This window comes from Berghia stephanieae, chromosome 12 (assembly GCF_034508935.2).
Source record: "Berghia stephanieae isolate SIO BIC M18660-M18661 chromosome 12, UCSD_Bste_1.3, whole genome shotgun sequence".
Classification (NCBI taxonomy): Eukaryota; Metazoa; Mollusca; class Gastropoda; order Nudibranchia; family Aeolidiidae; genus Berghia; species Berghia stephanieae.
Genome location: NC_088371.1, coordinates 42,571,176 through 42,583,675, shown reverse-complemented (window position 1 = coordinate 42,583,675; position 12,500 = coordinate 42,571,176). Strand labels below are relative to the sequence as shown.

At 34.3% G+C, this 12,500-nt stretch overlaps 1 protein-coding gene across 2 annotated transcripts in view; it reads left to right on the top strand.

Annotated features, from left to right (window-relative positions):
- LOC144958011 (extended synaptotagmin-2-like) overlaps nt 1-5,421 on the top strand; it is an 85,773-nt gene extending 80,352 nt beyond the window's left edge. For both annotated transcript variants that reach the window (XM_078889601.1, XM_078889600.1), the window contains exons 16-19: nt 1,553-1,657; nt 2,588-2,728; nt 3,756-3,911; nt 5,098-5,421. In XM_078889601.1, the coding sequence (XP_078745727.1) occupies nt 1,553-1,657; nt 2,588-2,728; nt 3,756-3,911; nt 5,098-5,155 (460 nt within the window). In that variant the 3' untranslated portion in view covers nt 5,156-5,421. The remainder of the gene's footprint in view (nt 1-1,552; nt 1,658-2,587; nt 2,729-3,755; nt 3,912-5,097) is intronic.
- The last annotated feature ends 7,079 nt before the right edge of the window (nt 5,422-12,500 follow it).

The following is a 12,500-nucleotide window of genomic DNA, read 5'->3' as shown; positions in this document are numbered from 1 at the left end:
ATAACACATACTCTCAAGCTTGTTGTATTATTGGGCACGATAAAAATAACTCGTTTAATAAATACAAAGAGATGAAAGAATTGTATACTGTAGTTACAGACTTAAGAAGAAGAAGAAGAAGAAGAAGAAGAAGAAGAAGGAGGAGGAGGAGGAGGAGGAGGAGGAGGAGGAGAAGTAGAAGAAGAAGTAGAAGAAGAAGAAGTAGTAGAAGAAGAAGTAGTAGAAGAAGAAGTAGTAGAAGAAGTAGTAGTAGTAGTAGTAGTAGTAGTAGTAGAAGTAGTAGTAGTAGAAGTAGTAGTAGAAGTAGTAGTAGAAGTAGTAGTAGTAGTAGTAGAAGTAGTAGTAGTAGTAGTAGTAGTAGAAGTAGTAGTAGTAGTAGTAGTAGAAGTAGAAGAAGAAGAAGTAGTAGTAGAAGAAGAAGTAGTAGAAGAAGTAGTAGTAGAAGAAGAAGAAGTAGTAGTAGTAGTAGTAGTAGAAGTAGTAGTAGAAGTAGTAGAAGTAGTAGTAGTAGAAGTAGTAGTAGTAGAAGTAGTAGAAGTAGTAGAAGTAGTAGTAGTAGAAGTAGTAGTAGTAGTAGAAGTAGTAGTAGAAGTAGTAGTAGTAGTAGAAGTAGAAGTAGTAGAAGTAGTAGAAGTAGTAGTAGTAGTAGTAGTAAAGTAGAGAGTAGAAGTTAGTAGTAGAAGTAGTAGTAGTAGTAGTAGTAGTAGTAGTAGTAGTAGAAGTAGTAGTAGTAGTAGAAGTAGTAGTAGTAGAAGTAGTAGTAGTAGAAGTAGTAGTAGTAGAAGTAGTAGTAGTAGAAGTAGTAGTAGTAGAAGTAGTAGTAGTAGAAGTAGTAGTAGTAGAAGTAGTAGTAGTAGAAGTAGTAGTAGTAGAAGTAGTAGTAGTAGAAGTAGAAGTAGTAGAAGTAGAAGTAGTAGAAGTAGAAGTAGTAGAAGTAGAAGTAGTAGAAGTAGAAGTAGTAGTAGAAGTAGAAGTAGTAGTAGAAGTAGTAGTAGTAGTAGAAGTAGTAGTAGTAGTAGTAGATAGTGAGTAGTAGTAGTAAGTAGAAGTAGTAGTAGTAGTAGTAGAGTAGAGTAGTAGTAGAAGATAGTAAGAAGTAGTAGAAAGTAGTAGAAGTAGTAGAAGAAGTAGAAGAAGTAGTAGAAGAGTAGTAGAAGTAAGTAGTAGAAGAAGTAGTAGAAGAAGTAGTAAGAAGTAGTAGAAGAAGTAGTAGAAGAAGTAGTAGAAGAAGTAGTAGAAGAAGTAGTAGAAGAAGTAGTAGAAGAAGTAGTAGAAGAAGTAGTAGAAGAAGTAGTAGAAGAAGTAGTAGAAGAAGTAGTAGAAGAAGTAGTAGAAGAGTAGTAGAAGAAGTATAGAAGAAGTAGTAGAGAAGTAGAGTAGTAGAGTAAGTAGTAGTAGTAGAGATTAGAGTAGTAGTAGTAGTAGTAGTAGTAGTAGTAGAAGAAGTAGTAGTAGAAGAAGTAGTAGTAGAAGAAGAAGTAGAAGTAGAAGAACTTGAGAGAGAATAAACACATAACCTTTTTTTCTCTGCCTTCTCTAATTTTCCTCCCAGCCCTACCGTTAACCCTGCCGGTGACTTTGGCCTGGGCCGTATCCAACTGACTTTCCGTTACAGCACCCAGAGGAAGGCCTTGGTCTTGGTGGTCCACAAGTGTAGGTCAGTCCTTGGCTTGGAAGTTGTTTTTTGTTGTTGTTTACAATTGCATGTAAAAGTAAAACTGATACTATTCTGTCAGGAGCTGTGGCCTGTAACAAGGAATGAATACAACAACTTCAAGAAAACAACAAAATACCCAACACGGAACGTTTCAGGCTTAAAACCCTTCTTCAGCCAATAATAATATATAATAATAATGATAATAATAATAATAATAATAATAATAATAATAATAATAATAATAATAATAATAATAATAATAATAATAATATTAAGCGCTTAGAGTCTGGTGTCTCGGAGTTATAGCGCTATATAAGTTTTCAGCATTATTATTATTATTATTATTATTATTATTATTATTATTAATATTATTAATAATAATAATAATAATAATAATAATAATAATAATAATAATAATAATAATAATAATAATAATAATAATAATAATCATAATTTCTATAGTGGCCCTTTCCACCAAAAGTGCTTAGAAGCACTAAAACATATCTGCACATGCGTTCATTAAACTAAATCAATCAAATCAGTCACAGAAAACTGAAAGGAAGTCCTCTGTCATCAAAGAGGCTTAAGAGGAGGACAGAGAATTACAGTGTCTGGTGAACGCTGAAAGAACATTCCACATAGAAGGAGAAGAATATGTGAAAGCATGTCATGAAAAATTTGACTTAGGGATCAAAATGAACGAGCGAACCTGAACCAATGAATGAACAAATTAATGATCAATTAATAGAGAAAGATTAGTAAAAATAAATGAATAGAAATACAATAAGATAAACTTTTAATTAAAATAAAATAAGACGAAAATTCTTTATATATAAAGATAAATGAGTGAAGTTATGATACGAAAGAATTTCTATCTGGCCTAAAATTTATTTTAAAAATGTGTTTTTTTGTATGTTCAAACCTTTGTAGCAACCTCCAGCCTCAAGAGTCGGACAGCAAGGGTTTGGCAGACCCGTACATCAAGATGTACCTCCTGCCGGACAAGTCGAGCTCCTCCAAACGCAAGACCAAATGTATCAAGGATAACCTGAACCCAGTCTTTGACGAATCGTAAGTTATTTTGTTTTTCTACGCTATGTGTGGGGGTCCCTATAGCTCTCGCTTCACACACATGGGAACCTAGTAGGTTGATCCCAGGTGCAGTCGAGATTGTTTTCTGACTCCCCTGTCCACCCAGCAGTGATTGGGTAGCTGGGTCTGTTAGATTTGTTGGAAAGTACTTTGCATAAGACTAGCATCCAATCCAAAGGGTAGCAAGCAATTGCTATTGTCCTTATCACACTATGGAAACTGGGATGAACTCCGCACCATCGGCCTAATGGCTCTGAAGGACTACTATTATGTTGTGTGTGTGTGTGTGTGTGGGTCTATGTGTCTGTGAGTGAGACGATCAATTTAGTTACTTACTTAAGCCTGTCACCCCTTCAATAATTCCCATTTCCTTCTGTCTTGGACTTTGCCTTCCATCTGCTTCTTTGTAAAGCTCATCTTCTGCATTGGTAAAATATGGCCCAGTAAACACAAAACCCTGGGTAGGGTTCAAGACCTCCCATAGTGGGCAGGGAGGTCACTTACTGTGTTTTCTATCCCCTTGTGTCTGTTTTCCAACTTGCTTTCTGTCTTGGTCTTGGAATGAGATTACTTGGTTTTGCCCTAGTCGGGGTCCTTGACTGTTAGGGAAACAGTCAAATGTATAGTTTTTGAGAGATGATATCTTTTGTCTTGTAAATCATCTCTCTGTTATGTAGGCACTGTATTATGTTTTGTTTACATATTATATATGATTTGTAAACATTTGAGTGTATCCCTCTTAGTGGGAACCTGTGCTTGTGTCTGGATGAGACTTTTAGGTGATCTCAAACTAAGTAATTTGATAGTGAGCTCTTGGAATCTACATCTGTTCCCATTTGTCTTATCTTTTCTTGGTTGCTTTACTTGTAATTCTATGTTTTTGCTATCCCATTTTCTTCCTTTTTACTGGCGCTGATATGACCTAAATGTGTTGCAAGTGCCGTAAAACCCTTAAAAACAAACCAAACCAAATTGTTTTAATGTGAACTGTTTTGATTTTGATCAGATTCGAGTTCTCCATGAGCACAGACGACCTACAGTCTCAGCAGTTGGAGATGACCGTCAAGAATGAGGTCGGCATGTTTTCCTCTTCCAAGAGCATGATGGGAATGGTCATCGTTGATCTTGCCACACTCGACACCAGCAAGGCTGTCACAGAATGGTGAGTGAAATAACAAAACATACAACAACAACAAAACCCAGAAAAAAAACAAAAACAAAATGAACCCAAAACAACAAAACACCAACAGTAGTCCGTTAGAGCCTAGAGGTCTATGGGGATCCTGATAGCTCAGTTGGTAGAGCACTCGCTTAACATGCAAAGAGACTGAGATCGATCCCGGGTGAAGTCCATCTAGTTTTTTCTGACCTTCGTGTCTACCCACCTGTGATTTGGTAGCTGTGCCTGGTGGAAAGTACTATACGATAGACTAGCATCCTGTCCAAAGGGTAGCAAGCAATTGCAATTCTCTGTTCCACGCTATAGAAACCAGGATAAATTCCGTCTCTAAGGGCTTAATTTGCTCTGGACAACTCAGAAGGACGATTGTCCACCCAGCGGTGATTGGGAAGCTGGGTCTGTTAGATCTGGTGAAAAGTACTTTGGTTTTGTCCTGGCCCTGGCTGGATAGCCTGGCTGGGAAGGAAACAGTCAAATGCATAGAGTTTTGGGAGATGATATTTTTTTGTCTTGCAAATCATCTCTCTCTTACGCACTGTATTATTTTTGTTTTACACATATATAATATTGTTTATGAACATTTGAGTGTGTTCTTCTTGGTGAGGACTTGTGCTTATGTCAGGATGAGACATTTAGGTGTTCTCGAACTAAGTACACTTAATTAATTCCCCCTCTGTCTTCCATTTTTTTGGGTACTTTGATTATAATTTTAGAACTTTTAGCGATCCCATTTCCTTCCTTTTTACTGGTGCTGATACGACTGTAATGCATTGCAAGGGCCGTAAAACCATTAAAAACAAACAAACAAACTAGTGCAGTCAGCTTTCTATAAAATCAATAATGCATCACTTAATTGCCAGACAGACGACAAGCAAGTATTGAAAGTGACAATGTGAGCTATGTAGTCTTGTGGTATGACACTCGCTTTCGTATCGGAAGGTCCTGTGTTTGAGTCTTACTTTGTGCATAGTTGAGTCTTTGAAAAAGACTCTTTACTCACATTCTCTCACCGTATTCAGGTGTAAAATGAGTACCTGAGTTAACAGCATTATCTCTGTTGAAAACAATTTGTAATATCGCCTAACAGGCTTTTTGTCTCGTTCTACATGTTACGTGTTGATGTTGGCAACAAATTCTTTTTTTTTTTTTTTGTTTATTATCATTTTAGGTTCGACATCATGCCAGAGGATAAGGTCAAGGCCAAATCACTGGAGACTGTTGTGTAAGACAAGACAGGACAAAACCGACACAGCCCTCCCTTGGACAAGTCTTTTCACCCACACACATCCTGCCCTCGATAAATCCCTGAACAGCCAGCCCTGATAATGGGAACAAGTTATTTCTATCTTTATTTTATTTTTATTTTTTAAAATATTTTTCTCGCTTGTCAATTTTCTTAACTCTTATCTTTTGACTATAATGTTTTTTGTTGTTTTGTAATAAAAAACCAAAACAAAACAGAGCTATTTTGCCCATTGTTCTGTCATCTTCATCGAGATGTTTTTTTGTGTTTGTTCATTTTTTTTTGGAAAATGGTAGTATAATGTTGTTGGTTTTTTTGTTATTATTATTATTACTTTTTTTACTACTTTTAATATTATTATTATTACTTTTTTTTTACTACTATTAATATTATTATTATTATTACTTTTTTTACGACTACTACTACTATTAATATTATTATTATTCATGGCATTCACATCTACAACGTTATTCATCCCATCTTTGTCAATACAATTTTCAATTGTAAAAAAATGAATGGATTGAATTTTCTCTTCTTTTTATTTTAAAAATTTAATATTTCCTCCAAACACTTGATAGTAGTATGGTATCATTACAGTTGAATAATTATCATGAAATGTTTTGGTTGTGTTGAATTGAAATAGAATTGTTCTGAACAGTTCTTTCACATGTTTATTTTATTTTATTTTTTTCCTTATAAATTATTTCATAACTCTTGATAGAATGATTATTATTTTTTTAAAAATATTTTCTATTGATTAGTGTAAGCCCCTGTTGTCTTTCTCTCTCTCTCTCCCTCTTTCTCATTCTTTTCTCTCTCTCTCTCTTGTATATATATATTTGTTCTATTTCCAAAATCACTCAATTTCTTGTATATGTGTATAGAACGCAGAACACAACAGTCAATTTATGCCATTATGTCATCAAGTCATTTAAAAATTGAAAATGAGAGATGAACTGGATGAGTCGAATGAGTTAAAATTGGTTTCATGGTTAAAATGGTGAATAGAGCTTTGTTGTCATTGCACACGTGGCATTTTATCATCTTTTCCTGCTGTCAGTCGCATCTTAACTCTTTCCTCACTAACCATTATCTGGATTTTCCAAGGAACGTCGTCATGCCCATCCAAATCCAACATAAAAATTGATTTATTTTCCTTCTCAAACTCTAACTTAACGGCAATAAGGAAGTGCTATACATAATTTTTCTCAGCAAAATTATAACCAACCCCCCCCCCCCCCCCCCCAAAAAAAAAATCTTCAAACTTTATGATGTACAAAAGAAATGTGGATGAGAAAGCTGTTGGTTGTATCGTAATCGTTGTATCGTAATCGTAACAAAATGGTGAGGAATGGGTTAATATAGTGGATATAGAGCCTTGTAGATTTCCTTTTATTTATTTATTTATTCATTTTTTCAAATCTCTCCTTGATGAATTGTTGTGATAGATCTTGATGTGGATGATAACGGGTTCCATTCACGATTCCAGGGGTAAAATGACTGTATGTACAATTTTGACGATCTTTATAAAATAACGAGGAATCACGACAGCAAAATCACAGATCTGGTTGTAATGCATTTGGATATTGTAGAAAGGGCAAAATTAAAGTGGTACGTTGTTTGCCTGTGGATTGGAAGGTTATGGGTTCGAATCCTGCTGGAGACATTGAGATTTTTTTTTGCGAGTTTTCGTGGCTTGTGTGTTGATTAAAAAGATAAATCTTGCATAGAAAAATTTATCTGCCAAAAATAAATGTATTAATATGAGCATTACATAAGGCATTTCCTCAGATTAATTATGCTCATGCAATATGGTGTCTCAACTCGTCACAAAAGGCAAGCAATGTTGAGAATGATCTATGGCTGGATGAGTGACAGTGGGTTAATTCTGGTCCTTTACACACACATTATTACCCCACTCAACTCAAGGTGTGAATGAGTGACAGACATTAAAGAGTGTTACCACAAAAAGGATGCACAACAAGTGATGGTTCCATGTGGCCTGATAGGGGAATAAGTAATATGTCGTAAAGCTCATTGAACAAGTTATTGGGTGCAAAATAAACGGTCAAATTCATTTAATATTGTAGACAGACAGGTTTCATCATTTGAATAACTTAAATTTGTTGAAAAAGGCGTTAAACGAAAATACAAAGCTTCAAAATGAACAAAGAAAATTATGTCTCTTAAAACTGCCAAATTCAAATAAAAACAAAAATCGACTCAAACTCAAAGCTTGCACAGTCAACAGACTTTTCAGTCTTGGTGATTTCTGTGTAGAGGAATTTCTATTCTGTCTCTTTGATGCCATTGCCATGTCTCTCATGTTGACGTCTAGAGTTGATGTTATGCTGAATTGATGTTTTGTTATTTTTTATTTTACAAAGTAATAAATTGACTCGTTTCCATTCTGCCTGGTCTGCCTGTCATGACAGCAGCAGAAAAAGTGAAAAAAAAACAAAAACCCAACAAACAAACAAAACCCAGATTGTTGTATATATATATAGAATCTATTTTTTGATATAATTATTGTTCACGAAAGGCGTTTCTGCCAGAACTTTATATGATTTGGCATGAAATAGATCTAGTGGAAATTGTTGTAGAATTTTGTTATGAAACCCTTAATTCTGTCTCCATAGAGCGTTTCAATAATTATAATTGCGACGAAAGTATTTCACAAATTGTTGATCACTTGAGGTAAAAAAAACAACTCCAAACCGTTCAATGAAGTAAATGGATGCAACTCGCAAATAAGTTTTGCCATAAATATTTTTCTACTTAAATTCATACAAATCACAATACAGGAAGATATTGTGCACGACACTTTTTTTCTGTGATTTCAGACTTTTTTAAAAAAGACTCAGAAATGAAACATTAAAAAAATTTCCTTAGGTATATTTTTGGTTGTAGAAAAAAAAGGATTATATTTGGAATGCATTTTAAGACTTACAATTTTTAGTAGTAGTAAATGCAACGACATCTCTTTTCCAAAGTTTCTTCGACATTGTTGGTGGTTTTACGTATTTGTTCGTGGTGTGTGTTAGAAATGAAATAGAAAGCAATCTTGCCATTTATCAACAATTTTTAAAATCCTTTTCTACTAAAAGAAATGTTGAATTCTCTTTGCTAACTACAAAATGAAAAACAAAACAAAACATGCATAATAGTTTGTTAAAAAGAAATTGTGTGTAGCCGGTGATGTATGAATTTAAAGGATGTAGATCGTTTTGCATCCCTATTCATCTCATTGGAATTTTTTCCATAGAAATTTACACATCATTCCGTGCCTTGGAAAGTTTTGAGGATTTGACCCTTTTAAAATAAAAAGCTGGTCCAATTCATTGATTGAGCTTTTTGTTGACTAGCATAGGAATAGGAAAACATTTGATATGAAACTACAGAAGAATGTTAAAAAATGTTTTTTTTCTTTGATATATTGTGTTGTTCATCACCCCCCCCCCCCCCCCCCCTGCCTCATTACATATCAGAATAAAAAAGCAATATTATATTTGATGATTGATTTATTAAGCAGAAATTTGAACCGCTGTAGAGTAGTGGGACTGCTGAAACTGAAAGGGTCTCTTGTATTCAGCTACATCTGTTTTCCTTGTAATTGCATCATCTGTAAAGAGTCATTGCTGGAAGCAGAAATGTTAATTCTTTCCAGTCATTCTATATTTTATGGGTATTAAATCACACTGTAATCCCATTGGACAAAGACAAAGAGCCTTTTGGTATGAAATTACAACTAATGTTTAAAACTAACTCAATTTTTCACTCTACGAAACCATTTCCGAATTGGTTGTTTTCTGGGGAGATTTTTTTTTTCATTCTTTTTTATTCGTGATGTCTTCAATTAATTCCTTTAATTGACTAACATTATTTGATTTGATTTTCTGCTTCCTCTAATTTCCTACAAATTCTCCCTTATACTATAAAATTCTATTCTCATTTAATTTCTATCATCCATTTTTAATTTCTTTATTTTACACTTCGGTCTTCCACTCTCGTGTTGTCTCTGAAGGTCGATCAAAAGACAGACGAAATTTGTGATATTTTATTTATTTCTATTTTGATTCCGGTGGCCATATTACAATTACAAACCATCAGATCTGACCTGCTAAATGTAGAATTTATTTGGTTCTTCCCGTCTCCAATGTAAAGGCACACATTGTTCAGCTTTCCTTATACACCCATTATTTATTTTTTTATTTTATTCTTCGTCGTCGTCTTCGTCTTCGATTTACTGTTAAAGATCACAATCACGAATATTGGAAAGAATTGGAAACATTTTTTTAAATATCAAGAGATGAACTCTGGCCTTTTTTCCCCCCTAAATAAATCGACGAAATATACTCACAAATCACATCTCTCTCTATATTATATATATTTAAATAATTTTACAAGTCCAAATCTATTTGACGAGCAGAAACAACTTATAATTATAACTTCATACAGCCATTTTACAATCCATATCTTCTTATTTTTTTCTTTTACTGCTTGTATTTGCTTTTTTTTTTTTGCTTCTTGCCGTCTGTATTTGACTGAGTGAAAGTCGTTTGTTATTGATTCTACTTCATATTCATATTCATATCACCACCACTGCTGAATATCGTTACTTATGCGACCGATTCCCATCTGAATGGTTTTATGTGTTTGGGTGGAATGGATGCTGGAAAACTGAAATCTATTGGAAAATATGTGACAATAAACTGAACTGTTGAATTGAACGTGTCGCTGGTTTAATCTCAGATAGATAGATAAATAAATAAATAAATAAGTAAATAAATAAATATGAAATGAAGTGAACCTCACCATGAAATGTGAATCTAGAAATTAAATGAAAGAAAGAAATCGAATTTTTATTTTTTTAAAAACATTGTGAGGTATTGTGTTTATTTTGCAGTTTCAATTTTGTAGCTGTTTATTCAATTCCCAGCACATAGTACCGTTTGGAGATGGCGAGTCGAGTCGTATTCTATACTGCAATAGCAATACAAAATAGTAGTATACGATTATTTAAAACATTAAAAAAAAACAAAAAAAAGAAAAAAAACATTTACCATTTTTATTTTCCAGTATGGCGTTGTAATAATGTATGATATAATATTCAACGGAATTTTGTTGTTTGTAGTTTGACTTTTCAGTTTTATTTTTTTTTAAACCCAAAAAACCTTTCATTCAGGGCTTCTGTGAACATAATTTGGATAGTAATTTATTTGCAGTTATCTCCCTTGATATAGGCGAACTTAAAAAATATTAGAGTAATACAAGGAATTTGTTGGGATTTTTTTCCCATTAACCTTTATAATTTCAAAATGAAAAAAAAAAAAAAGAAAAGAAGTCTCGTGTTTTGGCTGTAAATTGGCTTTTCAGCATTCACGCGTTTTATTTTATCAAGCTTGTAGGGGATGTGAAACCTTTCTAGGATTGCGACATCTGCCTACCATTAATTTGATCAACTTCACTAATTTGTACTATTAATTAATTATCATCTGTATAATTCAACATGAATTTCATTTTTCTTTGGGTCAAAAAACCATTTTGCTTTGAATTAATTAATCCTCACGCTTTTATAAAAGCTTATCATACATACAATTATTTTCATATATTTTCATATATTACTCGCTGGAAATGAATTAATAAAACCATTATAATCATATTTATATGCATTTTTCTTTTTTATATATTTTTTTTTCTTTCTCCCATCGTGGACAGGGCAGTCAATACTCTTCAACAGTCGTAATGTCACTTCCCTCGTAATGATGCATGGTAACTTAGTAACACTGGCCTCTCTAAACTATCGGAACAATGACGGAAGCCCCTTATGAACTATTTCTCTGGCGAGCATAAAAGCGTATCCAGGGGAAAAAAAACCCCATAAATTTGATCATGTTTTGACTTTTACACATTCTGATCACAAGACATATGAAAATTTCTAGCAGCATGAAGAATAAAAAGTAATGATTTTCTTTGTTTAAAACCAAGATGGCCGCAGTTGCCGGGCGACGTGACATCAGACTATTGAATCCAATTGCTCCGTTTTCTAATTCGGATAAACGAGGGGAGCACGGCCATTACAATGAATTCAACACAAATTTGCCACCAATGACAAGACAGACATAGAACAAAGAAGACAAAGCAATGGGTCAGGATGAAATTGAAAAACCTGCCTCGCTACTAAAAAGATGTGACATTCAAACATCACCAGTCTTGACTTTAATGTTCCAAGGGAAGATGCCGCACGCATGGAAGGAAGCAAGAGTGTCGTTTGTTTTGTTGTTTTTAAGGGTGCTTGCAACACATTTAGGTCATATCAGCGTCAGTAAAAAGAAGAAAATGGAATAGTCAAAATATTCTAGATTTACAATCAAAGCACCCAAGAAAAAGTAAGACAAAGGGGAATTGGTTCAAATAGGGAACAAACGTAGATTTCAAGAGCACATCGCCAGTGTACTTAGTTTGAGATCACCTTAAAGTCTCATCCAGACACCAGCAAGGATCCACTAAGAGGAATACACTCAAAAGTTTACAAATCATTTGGATGTGCAATGTTCGAGTCGGCTCCAGAACTATCAGGTGTGCCCCAAGGTACCGTTCTGGGTCCCTTCTTGTTATTTATCTACATCAATGATTTGCCTGAAAGATTGTCACCAGGAACTCAACTGAGACGGCCTTTTGTACAGAGCATAAGATTGTCACCAGGAACTCAACTGAGACGGCTTTTTGTACAGAGCATTTGGTCACCAGGAACTCAACTTAGACGGCCTTTTGTACAGAGCATTAGGTCAGAAGAAACACTCATAAATTCTTCAGCAGGACCTTGATAACCTACAGTGATGGGAAAATGACAATTTCATGGAATTTCACCCACAAAAATGCCAAGTCCTGAAAATTATCAAACAAAATGAAAACAATGCCATCAAAATATACAATACACAACATCACAGTAGAAGTACTGTAGTCACCAAAGCGAAATATCTCGGAGTAACGATAAACAATCGCCTGCCCTGGATAAACCACATTGCAAACATACACAGGAAGGCAAACACCACCCTGGGATTCTTGAGAATGTTGGTTTTTGATGGTTTTACGGCGCTTGCAACACATTCAGGTCATATCAGCGCCAGTAAAAAGGAAGAAAATGGGATAGTAAAAAGTTCTAGAATTATAATCAAAGCACTCAAGAAAAGGGAAGACAGAAGGGGAATTGGTTCAAATGGGAAACATGTTTTTGTTTAAGGGTTTTACGGCGTTTGCAACACATTAAGGTCATATCAGCGCCAGTAAATAGGAAGAAAATGGGATAGTCAAAAGTTCTAGGATTA